The sequence below is a fragment of the Carassius gibelio genome, chromosome B21, assembly GCF_023724105.1.
Source record: "Carassius gibelio isolate Cgi1373 ecotype wild population from Czech Republic chromosome B21, carGib1.2-hapl.c, whole genome shotgun sequence".
NCBI classification, from domain to species: Eukaryota; Metazoa; Chordata; class Actinopteri; order Cypriniformes; family Cyprinidae; genus Carassius; species Carassius gibelio.
The window spans coordinates 12,175,638-12,195,353 of record NC_068416.1 but is presented as its reverse complement, the minus strand read 5'-3'; the positions used below and the strand labels follow the sequence as shown (position 1 = coordinate 12,195,353).

The 19,716-nt window shown below is 36.4% G+C and overlaps 1 protein-coding gene across 4 annotated transcripts; it reads right to left on the bottom strand.

Annotated features, from left to right (window-relative positions):
• Positions 1–2,013: 2,013 nt before the first annotated feature.
• On the bottom strand, positions 2,014–13,698 carry rgs14b (regulator of G protein signaling 14b). 4 transcript variants are annotated; one of them, XM_052588165.1, is made up of 15 exons: positions 13,547–13,698; positions 12,968–12,989; positions 9,467–9,636; positions 8,308–8,400; positions 8,059–8,202; positions 6,361–6,501; positions 6,166–6,283; positions 6,033–6,076; positions 5,760–5,951; positions 5,465–5,541; positions 5,033–5,159; positions 4,404–4,479; positions 3,928–3,980; positions 3,734–3,836; positions 2,014–3,657 (listed from the first exon to the last, which is right to left on the bottom strand). In XM_052588165.1, exons 1-15 carry the CDS (start codon positions 13,589–13,591, stop codon positions 3,392–3,394), a joined length of 1,671 nt encoding a protein of 556 aa, XP_052444125.1. In that variant the 5' UTR covers positions 13,592–13,698; the 3' UTR covers positions 2,014–3,391. The 4 variants fall into 4 exon arrangements, with proteins under 4 accessions (XP_052444125.1, XP_052444124.1, XP_052444122.1 ...); XM_052588164.1 differs by having other exon boundaries at positions 6,361–6,552; positions 9,467–9,615; XM_052588162.1 differs by having other exon boundaries at positions 6,361–6,552; positions 13,547–13,697.
• Positions 13,699–19,716: the final 6,018 nt, after the last annotated feature.

Below are 19,716 nucleotides of genomic sequence, written 5' to 3'. Positions count from 1 at the left end.
TAATGTCCCTGATGAAGACTTTCCTGAGGACAAGGTGCACTAGAGGAAAATGTGTGACTGTGTGTTTGGTTTGTGTGTGTGTTATTAAAGCCTAGGGTACCATCAGCATCAAGTTTAATAGCTGAGTACACTCCATGCATTAGCTTCTTCTTCCTCTGTGCCTCTATTTTACCTCCTTCCATTTCTGTCATTCTATCTCTATTCACCCCGGGGCAGTTGCATGTCTTCAAAAGGCACACACCAAAACCCAACAAACCTTGAGAGCTCATCACAGAAGCGAGGATATTAGCTATCAATCTTTTAAGCCATTAAAATCATAATGAAATGAAAAATTATAGTATTTGATTTAGGTTTAACAAGAAACTACCTCTGAAATGTTTTTTAGATTATGTCACTTGTGATGCAGAGGCTAGTGTTAACGATTCCATTTAGGAATTCTAAACTAGGAATAAAACTTTTCAAAAACCAAACTCTGCAGGACAGTTGACCATAAGGAACAGATTTGGACACCCCAAGACTAAATAAAGAACACCCACCATACCATTTACAGAGTCTGAGGATTTTGTTGTTATATCTTGAAATATCTTGTTAATGTGGTAAATTGGTTTAGGAAGTGAGATTATATTCTGCATACCAATGCTTAAAACTGTACTATATGTTTAATTAAATATTTAAAAAGTTATGGTGATAATAGCAGAATATAGGGCCAAGCACTGAAAGCACAGCCAATAAAAATATAGCAAGCATGGAAATTTCAGTAAGCACGGCAAGAATAGCAAGCATGGCAAGCTTGTCACAGAAAAAAATCAGAGGGACTGCAATGTGCATCTCGAAGGCACAAAAATGCATAAGGTTTTTTGTATAGAAATGCAAAGCAGGACTGTTATTTTATGCTCAGAGCCATCTGAAGCTGCACCATATATGAACTGATTTTAGACAAAAGTGTAATTTACTAATCCTGTTAACAACATGCTAGTAACATCCTAATCATGCTAGAAACATGCTAATCATGCTATAAAAATGCTAGCAACATGCTAGTAACTTGCGAATCATGTTTACAACATGCTTGAAACATGCTCATCATGCTAGAAGCATGCTAGTAACATGCACATCATGCTAGTAACTTGCACATCATGTTAGAAACATTCTAGTAACTTGCTAATAACACTAACAAAATGCTAGTAACATGTTAATCATGCTAGAAACATGTTAACAACATGCTAGTAAATCGCTAATAATGCTAGAAACATACTAATAACTTGCTTATCATGCTAACAATATGCAAGTAACATTTTAATCATGCTAGAAAATGTTAACAACATGTTAGTATATCGCTACTCATGCTAACAACATGCTAATCATGCTAGAAACATGCTAGCAAAATGTTGGAAACTTGCTAATCATGTTAATTAACTATACACTAGTAACATGCTAATCATAACATAATAATGCTAGTAACTTTCTAGTCATGTTAGAACTTAGAAACTTGCTAATCGTGGTAACAAAATGCAAATAATTTCCTAATCATGTTAAAAACATGTTAGTAACCTGCTAATGATGCTAACAACAGGCTAATCATGGTAACAACATGTTAGTAACATGTTAATCATGCTAGAAACTTGCTAGCTAAATAGCTAAACCATGTTCAATCTTGCTAGCATCAGGTAGGTATTCTTAAGTAGATAGTTTCTAGATAGTCTTTGCCAATTTTATCTGGTCTTTATTTTAACTGGGTTTTAGCTTTTTTAGGTTGTTATAGTTGGTCTTTTATTATCTTAAATTATCTATCTATATACCTATACATTAAATAAATAAATAAATAAAAACCTTTCAGATATTAAAGCTTTTACAACTATTTACAGATTTTAAAACTTTTTCAAACTTCAGGCTAGACTATCTCAAACCAACTTCAAAGTTCGTCTGCGAAATTTACTCATCTAGTTCTGGTTTGGTGGCCCACTTTTCATGATCCAATCAAGGAAAAAAATCACATAAGAAAAAAATCAAGCCTCCTTTGTTTTAAAAAATATCCTGTTTCACCCAGAAATGTTACATTAAGGAAACTGTTAATAAAGTCAATAAAGGCCCCAAATATTAATGTACATTTTTACATACACTAATATGTTTTAAATATTAAAAGGGTTAGTTGACCCAAAAATGAAAATAAGCCCATAAATTACTCACCCTCAAGTCATCCTAGGTGTGTATGATTTTCTTCTTTCAGACGAATCCAGACAGAGTTATATAAAAAATGTGTCTTTGATCTTTGCAAGTAGTTTAATGGCACTCAGTGGGTGTTACAGTGCATCAGTCCAAAATAAGTTAAATAAAAAAGCCCATCCTTAATGCCTAGCACAGCTCCGGGGGGGTGAACAAAGTTTGATGTAAGAAAAATAATAATAATATTTCAAACGTAATAATCACTTTAATCTAGCTTGTGCTCGGTGTTGTACACAGATGACATATGAGGTCGGCTTTGCACATGTGCCGCTCAGAAGTGACGAATGCATATGCACAGGCTAGAGATCAAAACAAAACGACGGTCACAAATTATAAGTACAAAATTAGGATTTGTAAAAAAAAATATCAGAGGATTTTGATATAAGCCAAGAGGAGACTGGTTTTCCTTTACTAAAGTAAGGAAACCTTTCTTCCTTCGCTCCTGTTAAGAAACATTGTTTTTCATGAGACTCACCAGTGCATGCGCAAGGCCGACCTCATACGTCATCCGCCCAGAGCTGCTTCTGTGTGCAACTGTTGGCGCAAGCTACATTAGTAAGTGATTACTGCTTTTTGAATATTTATATTTTCTTAGAAAAATGCATCGATTCGCTACAGGAGGCCTTTGTTCAGCCCCCAGAGCTGCCTGAGACTCCAGCTGAGTGTCATTAAACAGCTTGAAAGATCAAAGACAATTTATAAGATAACTCAGACTGGATTTGTCTGAAAGAAGAAAGCCATATGCACCTAGGATGACTTGAGGGTGAGTAATTTATGGGTTAATTTTCATTTTTGTGTCAACTAACCCTTTAAAGGCAAATTCATACATTTATAAATTAAAATTAATCCAGCCTTATAAATGCTTAAAAACTTAATTCCCGATAACTAATGCATTAGCTAATGTTTAACCTTTAAGCCAAGTATGCAATGTCTTCATGAACACAGAATGCAATTTTGTTATGTGAATCATTTTAAAATAAATACAAGCAGCTGGACAATAACGTGCAGAATTACATCTACTGTAAACAATATTTCATATCATTGCTTTTATAAAGAAAAATTGTCCATCATTAAAGACCACCATGTTCACATTGCTGAAACATTATTCTCTATTCTTCATGCTCCAGTGTGACAGATCATTGAAGCAAAAGATGTAACAGGTCCGTTTAGCTCACACCACGGTTTCTCGAGCTTGGTTTGAGCACTCATTTTCTGATTGTTCCTTCCCTAATGTTTCTGATTGTACTCCAGGAGAATCCACTTCAAAAGACCCCATACTGGAGCAAGACTCCTCCAGTGATCTGTTTGTCTCAGCTTCGTCCACTTCTTCCATGGGTAACTGGAGAAACTGAGGCAGCATTAGATGTTCTTTCTTCAGCAGGCCTCGTTGATCATCAGCACTGCAGCACTGAGCTCGGTTTAACAACTCCACCAAACCTGAAAATCCCAATAGCTTTAGATGAGCAGATTGGTCGAAGACCAAGAGAAAATAAATTAGAAAATCATCATTTACCCTCCATGTCATAGGTTCTTCTCAATCCAGGGTTCTTCTGACGGGCAGCAGATCTGGAAATCCCTGGAGGGAACATGTTTGCATCCACACCACCTCTCCGATCCTGGTGACAGATGCACAAGATGTTAGACCTCAAAGAAGGACTGAAGAATATAAAGATATAGAATTCTGCTATCTGAAAGCAGTAGACTCACTTGTAATGAAGGAGTTGAGTTCCCTTTGGGGCTGCTGGCCTGATCAACACCTGCTAGAGAGAATTACAGTTTCATCTTAGAATGGGCTGTTTTACAAGACTGATTCCAGGGAAGAAAAAAGGAATCATAATTTCCCATTGTTGAAATGTTGATAAATTCCATCTATATATATCACATATAATGTAATTGGGTCGTGTGTGGGACAGGTTTAGTGCTGTACAGGGCCCACAACGACAACACAGATGGAAGATGACATGTTCTCCACAGAGCACGGCACTGTAAATCTAGCGCAGAGAGTAGAACATGGATCACATGGATCATTGTCTGTTAATTCAAGCTTTAAGGAAAATTCCAAGGTTTGTTCATTCTCTATCTATCTATCTATCTATCTATCTATCTATCTATCTATCTATCTATCTATCTGTTTGTCTGTCTTCCTTGTGTGAAACCTGACAGATGTAGAATTTTTTACATACCTTTATCTAGAATTAGTGTCTTATTGGCCAGAGAGGTGACTGCTGTGTTCATACTTAATATCTCTCCAGTTTCACTCTGAAAATAGAGAACAGAAATGATAAAGAATGTTAGCACATGACTGACATAAAGGCTGAATCAGAGAGATCAGTGTCATCTATAATAGTATTTTTTTTTTTATTAGAATTTATGATAATTCATAGAAAAAAACATGATGTTATATGAAAAACATGATTTTGGAGGGAAAGCATTCAGTTGTGGAGACTCTATTATCTTATTATATTCTCTTTATTCTCATATTGAGAAAATAATTGTTTTGAAATGAAGCTAAAATACATTACAATAATGAATAGCATAGAGCATCTAGAGGCTTCTTCTGCATTCTAAATCTTTTGGAGGTTTTCTGGGTTGTGTGCGGGGGCTCTGATGGACATAAACACATTAAATGATTTGTTCAGTACTGGCTCTGTCCTACTTTTGCAGCTGCGTTTTTTTTTTTTTTTTTAACAAAAGAGACAGGAAAATCTGTCAATGTTTGCCTAAATGTTTGTGGTCCATCAGAAAAGGACAAACTATTAACTTTCAACAAAGAATGAAATGGCTGTTCCGGTCACTCTAGGCCTCCCCTCACCATGCTGACAATGGCATCCTGTGACCTGAGGCGGTATTTCTGAAGCATCGCCGCTAGGGCGTCCTGCAGGGTCTTATTAGACTTCACTACAACGGCCACCGTCTTTCCTGCGAAGGCTACCTTCACTCTGTACAAGAGACATAACACAAACACATGTGCACATACAGATTGTTTGGCTCCACCCAAAAATCATTTATCTACCCTCGTGTGGTTTCAAACCTGTATTACTTCTTTCTTCTGTGCTCTGTGAATCACAAAATGCATTTTGGAGAATATTCGTAACTAAACAGTTTCTGTTCACATTGACTTTGTGTGGACAAAAAGTATGATGGAAATCAACAGGAACTGAACATTGTCAGTTATTAGCATTCTTCAAAGTATCTTCTTTTATGTCGTTATGCACAGAATTATATTTCTTTTTCTAGCACTCACGCAAATGTGACCCTCAGTTCCAAAAACACCTGCTGGTCCTTCAGCACAGAGCTGTCCTGGTCCAGTGACAGTGGTTGCTATACATAACACCCAATGGGAAATAACAATAAAAAATAAACACAAAAAATAAAATCAAAATTCTATATTTGAAAAGAAATTCATGCATGGGCATATTTTTTATTTGTCTATAAAAACATTTTATAAAAAGGTTTTTAGGCTCATGAGAAACAAAATTCAGTAATTTGTGTCCATATTCTGACTGGTAATGCACATGTACATTTTTCACACTTCTTACTTTGTCTTTGCCATGTAGATAAATAATGATGTCTGAAAGAGGAAGGCCTCTTTTTTCACACAGTCCAGTGAGCATGTTCCGGATTGTGACGCCAGGTCGGGCTGGGGTCAGAGAAGCTGTACCATCAGGCAGGAAGACACAGCAGTACTTATCTACCCTTCCGTCTGCAGAGCGTGCCACTAATTTGTCAACCTGCAACAACAGTATTGATATGAGCTGGTACTGATATGGCACGATATGATTCTTGTCTTAGTAGACTTTGTGGCAAGTTACCTCTGAACTCTTCACAAGTCCAGTCTTGAAGCTGATAGGTGATTCTGGAAATGGCAGAGAACACAGAATTTATTAGACGGTCTAAAGGCCTCTTCTTAGTTCAGTTTGTCCAATATTGACATCTTAAATTCACCTCCCCAGGACCCTCTCTTTTCTTTGCGCTTGTCCTTTCCTATCATGCCTTGAAGATTGACTTTCCTCCTCTCTACCACCTCATCACCATCTGCTGTTCCAGGCTTCACCTTTAACCTCTGGAACACAACAACCTCATATGAATCTCTTATTAGGGTAAAACATTTCTAATTTTCATATTTTGAGAAATTCATACCTCCTTAGTTCTATCGAATTTGACTTGCTCTTTGGGTGAAGTGCTGCTGGTGGGTTTTGTTGCTGGGATGGGTCTGCCACGAGAGTCCAGCCCCGGCAGAGGACTGCCCTCCACATCAGCTAGCATGCAGCTCTGATAGAGCTGTGAGCGCACAAAACGAGAATAGCTGTCAAACTTCATCAGTTTGAAGATCTGGAAGCGGGGAGAGGGAAAAGAGAGGATAGGATAGGTAAGGACACTTCTGTTCAAGAGGGAGTCAAAGGAGGGCAGGCTCTTGATTTGATTGCTTTTAGTAGCTCTGGATAATTGAGTCATGATTGCTGTCTGTTCTTAAATGAAAGTGGTTTGACTCATCCCATATGACACAACAAAAACGTCTGTCACTTTTTATTATATAATGGAAAAATATTTTCAGTATGACACATGTCTTCTTTATTAAGCCTCACAGAGGAGCACAGTCTTTTAGGTTTTTCACAGACATATGGTTTTTGATCCTGTTTCACCTGTTTGAGCAATGCAAAAATCTCTGCTGTTTTGTTGTCTTGTTGTTGAAAATGTTTTTTAAATTGATTGAAAAAGATACATATGATGGTGCCTGCTTGTTTGTTCATTACAATGGGAATGCTCTAGTTTTTCTTCTTACATCTTGAACTGTAATGAGCAGGGACTCTTAAATATTTAGTCATGAAGTCACTTTTAGGGAATTGGTGATAAACGTTAACTACAACCAATACATTATTGCAAATTTTCATACCAATATTCAACATATATATAAAAGGGTAATTATATCCAGTTAAATTAAATAGACCTATTCTGCAAAGATGCATTTTTTTTTCCTTTCTATTTTTCAACTATTTTTCAATAGTTTAGTTATATAAAAAAAATGTTTCTTAATGATGAAATTTTTTGCTTGAGTTTCGGAAACAGATGATACAACTAAACTATATATATATATATATATATATATATATATATATATATATATATATATATATATATATATATATTTTTTTTTTTTTTTTTTACACCAGAAGTATACCATGAATGCAATGTAAAACCAATATTTTTTACCAATATTAAATATGAAATTGGTGTAAAAGAAATTGTAATTATAACCTATATTTAACATTAAATAGACCTATTCTGCAAAGAATCAGCTTTTTTCCTTTCTAATTCTTAACAATAATAATAGAGCATTGATGAAAATTATAATACACCTAGTTCAAGTCATGAAACAATTTTGAGTAACTGATTGGTCCTTTTAAGCTGGCAACACAGCAGTTTTTTGTTTTTTTATTCTCAAAATGGTTCAGAATAGTATTGTGCACAATGAGAATTTTCTTTAGCCCTCTTCCTCCCTAGCACCACCTGTTTAAATCTTCTACAGGGTTCTCTCTATTGTACCTTGCAGCTTCAGCAGCATGTATCATAATTTCTGTAATTGTAAGTAGTAAGCCTTCACTCATGACAGCAGCAGTGTAGCAGATTCACCAAGAGCAATCCTACCTAGAATCCATTCTTACAGTTAAAATGCTGTTAAAATCTATTGAAAGATTTACAAAACAACATAAAACCTGTAGAGACAATTCATTTAAGATTATAAATTATATATATATATATATATATATATATATAATTTAGCCTTAACATATTGAAACAGTGGTTGAGTACCCTGCATTATGGTATGACATCACATACCTGTTGTTGTGCTTTTTGAAAGATGTCAGGATGAGGATTTTGAACATCTTTCTCCTCAACTCGTACCCTGTCATCTATGTTGATGGGTGATGTTGCATTGCTGGACAGGAAAGTGTTATAAATTGAAGATGCCTCTTTCTTAAGCTAGGGTAAGAAATCATACATAACATTTATGTTATTTCTATGAATTAATAAAAAGAAACCGTAATAAGTGGATAAAGGGGAGAGATATAAAATACTGATATTTACCTGCTCAGTTTGATGGACGGGTATTTTTCGAAACTTTTCACATGCCAGCCAGAACAAGATGTTCTCAGCACTGACCTCAGATTTCAGAAATCCCTGTGGTGTGAACAAACAAACTTGTAATTTTGGGAACACGCTAAGAATATGCCTCAAATCTAGATGAACTGCATGTGCTGGTGGGAACATACACCTGATAATTACCATCACCTGAATTATCATTAAAAACAAGGCAACAATTTAATTTCTGGTTCTAGCTGGCATCTCTGTTGGCCACCAAATGAAAAATTCACAGAGGTTTATCCATCTCACTGCTCTCTCACCTAGACGCCTGAACGTTTCCTTTCCCCAACAAACTCTCTTCCAGCCCCCTCTTTGAAACAGTCTCCACACCTCCTCATTTCCCTATAATTACAATGACTCATACCGTGGGCTGTTTTCCTCCTCACCTCCTTTTTTCAGGTTTTACACATTTCACAATGAATTGGGGTTGAATTACTTGCTCTGCGTGGTTGGTAAACAAATGAGAGTGCCGAACAACATGGCAGCCGCTCTCAGCAGCATTCTGTTTATTAAGAAGTGAGTAAGTACAGAACTGTATGACGTGTACACTTAGAAACTAGAAGCAAAGGCTTATTTCTAGGACACCACTTCTGCTTTTGTCTGCTGAGTAAGATAGTCAGCTTTCTATTTGTAATAGAGGTTGGAAAACCAGCATGCAGCGTTTTACAGTTTATATATATATTTAAAAGAGAAAGAAAAAAATCAGCCAGTTTTTTAGGGCTGTCATTTCAACTAAAAATATGATCTAAATTAAAAGCAAGATTTGCTTAGTTGCCTGAAGCAGCAGTTTAAAGTGGTACGTCAACATTTAATTTTATTTTTATTAAAAATTATTAAATTATTGCATAAAATTGACAATCTTAGACATTATACATAGTTCATTCCTGTCCAGTTAACTCCCCAGAAAGGAACCAGTTTCAGCCCAGATCCGTATTTCAGACGTGCCAGATGTTGCTCTCTGGGTCAAGTGCTATTAGAAGAGCCATTTGTGAAATAAACCTTCACAGTAAGCAAATCAATATTTTCCCTTAAACCCTGTTGATATGTCGATAAAAACTCACACTCACTGCTGTAGCTATACGAGTAGTGGTGCTTTACTCACTGTGAAGTAGCGTACGCCTGTTGGGTCCTCCAGGAGCCTCTCAAAGCTGACTGCCCAGCTGGCCACCTGACCCACCCCTCTGCTCCCTTCACTGGGCACGGTGGGCAGACTGCTGTTACTGCTGGAGTACTGTGATGCTGACCGATTATCTGTTTCCAGTACATTCAGTTCTATCACCCATGAGACAAAGAGAATGCTATAGAGCATTTATTATAAAAATAAATGAATTTGCAGAAAATGTATGAAATATTAACAGAATAAAAAGCTACCAAGAACTTACACTTTTATGATTGTTTCTTTAACACACTTAAGTATACCTTTAAGTGTGCTTTGTAATTGTGTCAAAATAAAAATGCAATAACCCTATAACATAGATTTTAGTTTATCATAAATGTTAGGCAGTATACTTGAAACACATCATAAAGACAATAGAATAAATTGTCAAATTACATATAAAGATGTAGGCCTACTTAAGCAGGTCAAAAAACTCTATAAACTATAATATGATAAATATAATTAGTCTAATTGCAATCAACATTCAGTTAAGTGTAAAATCAGTGCATACATACTTAGTCATTTTTTTTCTTCATAAAATTAACTCTGCTTAAAAGTGTGCTAAATTAGACTTTTTCACAGGGGTCTTTTTCCATGGTCTTTCAAAAAAAGGTACAAAAGCTGTCACTAGGGCAGTACCTTTTCAAAAGGTACACCTTTGTACCTCATTTACTCTTAAAAGGTGCATATTAAAGGGGTCATGACATGAGAAATCAAATTTGCCTTGATCTGTTGGCATGTAAGAGGTCTTTGCACCATTAAAACTTCCAGCAAATTACAGAGCTTAAAACGTCCTCCTCGTTATAATCCAACCGTTTATTGAATCAAGCTCCAAAAACACCTCATTTTGGTTCCAAGGGGCAAGGTGACAAATGGCATGAAAGACCATGGTTTTGATGCATTTGGTTTAAACAGTTCATTCGTGTCTGTTTACAGATATCAGAAGGATCCCAGCATAGGGAACAAGTGGATAGTTCATTTAGTAAATAATTTCATGATGCTTTGTCTGGAAATTACGTTGTCAACACGCAACACGCCAGTCTCGTGTTGCCAGACCTTCAGACTGAAGGTCTGGAATTCATGGCAGCTTTCATTGGCCAAGGCCAGCCTAAAATCCAGTGTTGATCCTGATAAGCGCTCGTCATCCCAGTTGTAAACACAAAGGCTTTCTATTTTCATGAGGGGGTTTGGCACCACGGTGTCTTTGTTTCCAGGTGAAACATTAAAGAACGTGACACGGAAATCCTGTAGAACTCAACCAATCCGACGACAACTTTGACAATCCTGAAGTGTTTCCACTTTTGTATCCCATATGCATCAGACGTTTAGCCAATGGCCCGTGGGCGTGACGTCTGAAGCTGAGACTATCAACACAATTACATGCAATAGCGAGGGAGCATTGATACTGTTTCCTATGCAATGACATCAGCCAATCATAACAATGGCCGATTATTAAGAATCTATAAGGACACGGCCTTAAAAACAGTTCATTTAAGAGAGAGGGTCAAAAAGAGAGTTGAAAGTCATAATTCTTCCATATATTTTTATTTTTTTATTTGTTTGTGTGTGTGCATATATTTATTTATTGTATTTATTAACATTATAAGTAAACCTCAAGGAACCCCTTTAATACTTTAAATGTACATACATTATTAGTACCTCAAGTGTACATATATTAGTACCAAAATGGTATGTGTTAGTACATTTTAAAGGGGTACCACCCCAGTGACATTTTTTGTACCTTTTTTCTGTTGTGAAATAATAGTGTGTTTCTTATTCTGGTAGTTATTTTTACATTGTTTCTAGGGTAACCATTTCCATCATTTTTGTGCATTAGATGAATAAATAATGTATCAGATGGACTACCAACTGGTGATTGACCTAGTAGACCTTGATCAAGCTGATCAAGCTAGGGGACGAGGAACAACCCAGCCAAAATCTTCCAAAAACTTGAGAAAATCGGGATCAGCTAACATTAATGCAAGTTTTCTAAAGTTTTCTAACAGGGACAAATACAACACAATACGACCAGATTCCAACTTCAAATTTAAAAAAATAAAATAAATTAAGTGTAATTTTGTATAAGCAAGTTATAAACTTGAAATCACAAAAAAGGGGAAAAAATAGATCTGTCCCACTTTATCTGAGAAAATGATATTGCACCAAATATGTGACCCTGGACCACAAAACCAGTCATAAGGGTACATTTTTTAAAACTGAAATTTATACATAAACTGAAAGCTGGTGTATGGATGGAGGATAGGACAATATTTGGCTGAGATACAACTATTTGAAAATCTGGAATCTGAGGGTGCAAAAAAAAAACGAAATATTAAAAAAATTGCCTTTAAAGTTGTCCAAAAGAAGTTCTTAGCAATGCATATTACTAATAAAAAATTACGTTTTCATATATCAATGGAAGGGAATTTTTTTAATATCTTCACGGAACATGAACTTAACATCCTAATGAAATGAATGGCGTGAAAGAAACATTTATAATTTTGTCCCATTCAATGTATTTTTGGCTATTGCTACAAATATATCCATGCAACTTATGACTGGTTTTGTGATCCAGGTTCACATATAGTTTTGATAAATTCACATTTAGGAGAGTTTTGGTTTTACAAAGGCTATGAGAGTAAGGTATTATCAATGCTGAATTTTTTTTTTGCCAGTTTCTGCACAATCTATCTTATTTTAGGCTCTAATAACTGAAGTTTTCTATTTTAATGTAATGTCAAATTAAAAGCACTGCATATAATACAGTGAAGAAAAAAAACTATGCACAAGCATGTCAGTCAGAATGGTCGTATGAGCAAATTTAGCTCTCTTTTCTCTTCCTCAGTCTGTGGGAATATGTGAGACATGCTAAATTATCAGCTCATCAATCTGACACTTCTTTTTTTACCATTTATGTATGTGCACTGTTAAACTGTCTCGTTGGGGTAAATGCTTCCGAAAAAAAAACACTTTCTACAGCTCTCTTCCGTTATTCCGGCACTTCACTCGTCACTTGTTTTTGTGGCACTGAAAGGCAGTATGGGAATTTCCCAAGGGTGATTTAGAGTCACACTGATGACTAGCATCAGGCGCTTGATGATAACTAGTGCTATCGATGATTGTCCTCACTTCCAGACAGTCACATGACTTTCTATACCTCTGTCTGTCTGCCTGCCTGCCTACCTGTTTTTTCTCTCCCGGTCTCATTATGACACTTGAACCGAGAGAGGAAACTGATGTGGTTACACCTGCCCCAAAAACAAGGTGCAAACAGGTCAAAGTGCTAAACCTAGATGTATGTTGAACCTAGATGTCTGTTCAACAGCCTCGTGGATAAAGTTTGAAAACACAGCTTTCCCCTGATCGCTTTCAAGAAACATAATGGAGGGAAACATATCATTCATCCTCCATTTCCCCTTTAAAAACAGTTATTAAAGCATAACTCACCTCCATCTGAAACAGCCAGGGTCTGTGGGAAAATGAAATTATATTGATCAGAATTGTAATAAAGTACACTAAACAAAAATGTATAGTCTAGATCACGGCGTACAGTCATCTGTGGCATTTGAGACTTAGATGAAGCCCATTTCTTTGGAAATGAATGCAGTTTGATTCAACGCCTGCAGACTGAGGGAAAGAGCTCTCCGCTCGCAACAAAATGTGACACGAAATTGGAGTCTGAGACAAAATGGCTGCTCATTTCCCCCTAAATTGCATATTAACTGCTATTATTGTTCTCTGATCTTCTCATTCGCAGCGGGTAATGCAGCAGAGCTTATATCTTCAATGATCTGCAGGAAAGAATCAAGCATAAGTGCCAAAAAATACTTTTTAAAGACGTTTTCGCCCTGAATGAAAGAAAGTAGTTGCAACTCTACATTAGCTTGTTCAAGGCCAATTAAAAACTAAAAATAAAAATAGTCAGCTCATTGTTACCAAGCACATTTTCATGATCAGATTCATATTTTGTGGCAGTTCTCTCTTTGTGCACACACACCATTACATTTCACTCCCTTCTGAACATACCTTAAGTCCGTTGGATATCCCATTGTTGTTCCCTTTCAGAGACATATCCTTTGATTCTCATGTACTTTAGATTATTAACGAGTGCATGAGTGAGTTGTTTCTGATGTGCATATGAGAAGTTCTCTGAGCACAATATAACTTCCTGCTTGAACAGGAAGTCTTACCATGGTAACATGCCGCAAGAGGAAGTGTGGGCATGTTTCAGACAGAGCTCTTTTTTGAACGTTTTTACAGTGAAATCATGGCTGCAGTTCTTCCATCGTTACACAATGAATGAAGTCATTTTTGTAGAAGAACGGTCATTGAAAAGAAATGATTGTGTATTCGTGACCTTTAACATGTGTTGTTTTGCTATTGATATGTTTTTGTTCTGTAAGAGCAGATTTAGATTAGATTTTTTTTTTTTTTTTTTAATTATCGTTCAAGCAATCATGACCAAAAACCGCTGCACTTCTGTTAGTGAATGTCAATCAAGTTGCTATCGGACACAATCAAGTCTGTCATTTTGAGATGATTCAACCCAACATTTGAAAGTTACTAAAGTTACATTACTGGAATTTCTGCTAATGGCTAGCATGGCAGGAACTCCATGTGCTTGGCAACAATAGAGAGATGAGGAAATGAGGGCTCTTCTGAAATTACTCAAAGGTTTTACCTTGTTAAGGGTGCATGGGTGACTTTCTGACAGGGTGTTGTGTCTCCCAAGAGTCCTTCGAAAAGAGTTGCGTCGAGGAAGAATTGAGAACCCTCTAGTGATTTCATTGAAACTCAAGGTCCTCTGATTTGAAATTCACACACAAAAATATCAGCATATTGGGTTGAATACAAGTAAATCACACAATATTTTTGACTGTATTTCTATATTAAATTATATTACAGGAGTACTTCACATTTAGCCCTTCCACACATACAGACTTTTCCGGAAAATTACCGGTAAATTGCCGTAAAGAGATCATGTGTGAACAGGACCTTTTAAAAAATTCTGTTAAATTCGTTCCGGCAATTTAATGGTATGAGAAGTTGTAACATTACCAGGAAATTGCCGGAATTCTGCTGTGTGTGAACGCAGAAGGAAAATTATCTGCGCTGATAGACTATTTGATATGAATTTGGATCAGCATAGGCTACATTTGTGAACGCACCTTTTCTGCAAAGTGCGTCTTACACACTGCATCTTACAATCGCAACTTCATTGTGCTATCAATCCTTTCAAGCCCATTTTCACTAAATTGGTCAGCTCCCGACAGCATCGGGTGTTTTATTAATGGTGAGTATAATTATTCAAACCAGTCGTCTATTACCATGTCTCTGTAACAAAAGCAGTTGCATGAATAATAAATTTTGAAACAAAAAATGAAACCATCAACAGAAATACTGAACACGTATTACCCTCCATGTTTAAAAATACAAGCGCAGCTGTTTAGAGATTAATGACGTCACAGAATTTACCGGTATTTTGGAATGGATGTGTGAATGGTGCTTTTCCGAAAAAAAAAGACAGAATGTCGTTGGCTGTGTGAACAGTGTATTTTTGAATTTACCTGTAAAGTTGTTACGGTAATTTTACGGAAATTAACTGGTATTACTGTGTGAAAGAGGCTAATATTGCTCCATCCATATCCACACACAAACAATAAATCATTTTAGTTAATTTCTTTCATGAATGCCTTCATGTAAAAGTAGATTTACCACCATTGGGACCAAGTCAGTCATAAAGTTTAATTAGGGTCAACACACATTTAGTTATTTTCAATTATTTCAATAACTTGCCGTTATAGTTACAAAAAGCAGAAATCCAATTAAGTGAGAAGCTACAGTTTCAAATACCTTAACCATACCCTAAACGTAAAGAATCTCAATAATATCGCATCATGGCCCAGATGTTTCCACCCTGCCAGTTGTACAACACAGGTAAGCATATGGAAAGGGAAATCTGGTACCTTTTCCTTGGACTGGACGGATGGCTTCTGTTGGTGTTGAGCCAGAGAGATCTCCATGATGAAGCTGGCTGTGTGCTGGAGACCAGCGAGGTAATACAAAACCTGCGCTAGAACTTCTGGGCTCACAGAAACAACGTGTCACTGTGCAAACACCATAAAACACAACGCTGCTGGGTATAAAAGTCACTGAGAAGGAAAACACACTGACGCACATTCAGGCAACGATCATCGAGAGAAACCTTGGCATGACTGACCATCCGTCAATACGGCAGACGCAAAGCAAATGCACAGTTATCATAAAAAAAAGTGTTTGTCTCAAATGCTTGCATGTCTACATTTGGTCAATCTATCTGAAACAGACTTTCCACAGGTGCTTTGTTGAAGTTTTGTCATCATCTTTAACCTCTTGCAATGCAATGCAATGCATCCAAGATGTAGATGTTCTTTATCAGAACAGATTTGGAGAAATTTAGCCTTACATCACTCACTCACCAATAGATCTTCTGCAGTGAGAATGAATGAGAGTCCAAACAGCCACACAACTCCAGCTGCTTGCTTGTATAGACAAATCCACCGATACAATATTAACTCATCCACCATAGTGAAACTTGTTGACTTATCTAAATCAGGAGAGAAATTTGCATTGCTTACAAGCAAAAACAGTTCTAAAGAAATGATGGGAGAGGAAAACATTGGATGGACGCTTCCGCTGAAGGAAGCATTATTATGGATTTTGGCCAGAGGCGATGGTTTAAATTTGGATTTGTGTCTTACAAACTCAGCCTTTATGTTTCTCAAGACTTCCATTTATCAGCTGAAATCTTGTGGATTAGCTTGTGGATTTCTGCTATTGTTATGCTAGTGTTATTGTTATGTTTTTATGGTCCCTGATAGGCCTTTTTCTGTACAGTAGCTCCTAAATAGAAACCTTCTTCTTGTATAATGGTACAAACAGCAGTTAGATCATGATCAGTCTTATAGACGTTCAAATGTTTATTGTCAAATGGAGGCTGTGTTTTTCTTCACCATTGTGTCCAGCCAATCATCCAAACTGCCCAAAGCAGGTCCAGACCAGAAAACCATCCAGAACCAGTTCTGTATTGCGTCACCAAAGCTCCTTCTGTTCTGTGATGGCTGACACCTGTTCCTTTCAGTTCATCAGTGCAGCAGTCCGTGCAGCCATAAGCCCGTTCACCATCCCACTCTCCATCGCTCTTACAGCTGGAGAGAAGAGCTCAGCCAGCAACAAAGGCATTTGTGTTCCTGTGTGTTTGAGGAGAAAGCAAATGCAGTTATTAATGACCCTTAGCAAAAACGAAAGAAAGAGTTTGTCATGAATTTCATATTCAGATACATATTCGGGTTGCCACAACTCTGAATAATGAGTATGGTTATATGTGTATTGTTTTAGAATGACAGTGATGTGTCATGGAACAGAAGCGTGCTTAAATTAGATTCGGTCACATTATGAGCTTGGGATAACTTAGTGGAGACAGCAGTTCTGTTCGTATGCACAATAACCATGGGGAAACAACAAAATAAAGGCACAAATGAGGAAAACTGTTGACATACAGTCTGAGTGTATTAAAGCTAAAAAGAAATGCTGTTTGTTATCTTGTTACAAGTTTTTGCAAACTTTTTGAGGCTGCAGATCCCCAAATATAATGATCCCCTTGTGTAATAAAATATGAAGCTTGCTATATGTTTTCAGGTTGAAAGAAAAAAAAAAAAAAAAAAAAAAAAATATATATATATATATATATATATATATATATATATATATATATATATATATATATATATATATATTATGCATTTAAAAATGCTTTGTATATGTCACAGCCACACCTTCTACACTCCCGGAATCGGACACTTACGCCACACCCACTCGTCCCCAATCACCCGAATTCTAAACTCCTGTGCATCATCACCAGAACCACATATAAAGCCATCAGTCACAATCACTCATCTTCTGGTCTTGCACCGATCTTCTCACTTGCCTGAACGCCATTATTAAACCTACCTGAACTCTTGAACCCTCTTCATCCTCGTCAGTCTTCCTGTCCCCATCGTCTTCATCTGAGCACCATCTGGATCACCGTTCACCATAAGGGAAGTTGTGTTGTCACCGTTCTATCCACGTGTCAAGATTCACCTGTGTCTGAAACCTCTGGTTCACATTAAACTACCTTATCACTGAATCCTCTGTGTCCTCGTCTGTGTCTGACAGAATATATTTTAAATAATTATAAACTACTATGAATTTTTATGTTTTTTAGTTTTTTACTGTTGTCATCACTCCAGTCTCCACTATCACATGATCCTGCAGAAACATTTAATATTTAATATTCATCATTTCTTTGATGAATAGACATTTTTGAAAAACGTCATAAATGTTACTTTTGAAAAATTGGATTTCTTTAAAAATATATATTATGCATTTAAAAATGCTTTGTATATATTTTAATTTACAAGTTTTTGCTTTCACTTTTGCACATGCTTCATAGCACCTCGTTCCAACAATAAAGAGCTTAAAATAGTACACAGTGAGACAATATCAAGATTGCTTCTGAAACAACCTTTTGATCAGAAAAAGCAGGAGAGGAAACCTCATATTTTTTTTACTCTAATCTCTATGCTGTTTGAGAGACATTATATTAATGATAATTCTCCTGAGGGATCAATTAATTTCAGTCAAGTCGACACATATATGTGACTTGTAGCCTAATGTAATCATGGAGACTGAAATCAATGTACTTTTTGCTAATGATGTTGACATAATTAACATGCTAGACTATTGGAAATGTCAGAGACACTACCTGTCATCAAAGAATGAGTAATAACTTTCAAAGTTTCGCTCATGCAAAAGATGTTGGGCAATAAAGGCAGCAACAACAGAAGCTGATCCATGCTAGTTTCACATCTTCGGAGGAGTTAGTTGGTCATTCAGTAATTGGTTCCTAATCCCTCAAAATATTATAGAATCCCTACAAGAGCAAACAGCCAACAATAGAGAGCAGTACATCTGCAGAGCAGTGATAAGGGCCCTTGGGATGCACCAGGGAAGAGTCTGGATCCTGACTGCTCTGTGGATAGAGACGCTCCCCTGTTGCTCTCATTAACAGGGAGAAAGGAATATTGTAGCTCTTTGGAGTAATACAAAGGGAGGGAAGGACCGTTTCTAATCCCTGGGGAAGTGTTCCTGCAAGGGAAAGATGTGTCTTGGTGATGGCCTCTATTACACTGCTACCGAAACAGATCTGAAGCCTTATCTACTGAGGTCTTATGTAGGAAGAGAAAGTGGCTTTAAAGATTCAATATGAACTTGAATCTTGGAATAAAGACTCTATTTCAAGCCCTGTACAAGAACTAAATATGTAGGAATGAAACAACTAGAGTGGTTTATTGGTTTACTTCAATGGAGAATTATTGTTTGACAGCTAACCAGAAACTTCACGCTCAAAAATTACACAAAATAACTTACGTTTTACGTTTAGCCTATCACCTGAGCTATAAATGTCATGTGACATTATTGTGCCATCACATGAAAATGCGATACATTTTTATTTTACTAGCAACTACCCAGGTACTTTTTTTTTTTTTAGATTTATAATTTTAGTATTAATATTATTTTTAATAATATTTGTGCTTGAATTTGTGCTTTCTTAAATCCTATTGCTATACTATTATATAAAAATCATAGTATTAAAATATAAAACGTTTTAACTAATAAGTATACACTATATATATGTGCTATACATTTTCTGCTAGCAACTCTAACTGTTGCAAGAGCGTATGCATCTTGAGCCTGTGTAAACCATAGACCATATTTCAGGAATTTAACCAAAAACCCATTTAAAAATTCCATTGTTTTAGCCGACGGAAGATTTGTATGTTATCCCTGCAGCACTGTATTAGCCAACCCTAATCCTTTGATCCCCACCCTACACTGTTCCCTTACCTCACGTTACACCCTGAAGAACCCTAATTTCAAATATTAACCCTACTGCCCTCTGCTGATTGGGAGAGGTATTGTTAAGATGCATGAACAATATCTCTTAATAAACAACAAGAAGTATTGAAAATACATGAGACATGAGACCTTATCTCATATTATTTGCTGAGTTTGTTTGTCCTTGTAACTTTTTGATCCAGTAAGATACGAGGGCCATCCAAGCTTGTAAATGCTCCAAGGAAGGGTCAAAAAGACAACATTGTGAAGACTTGAAG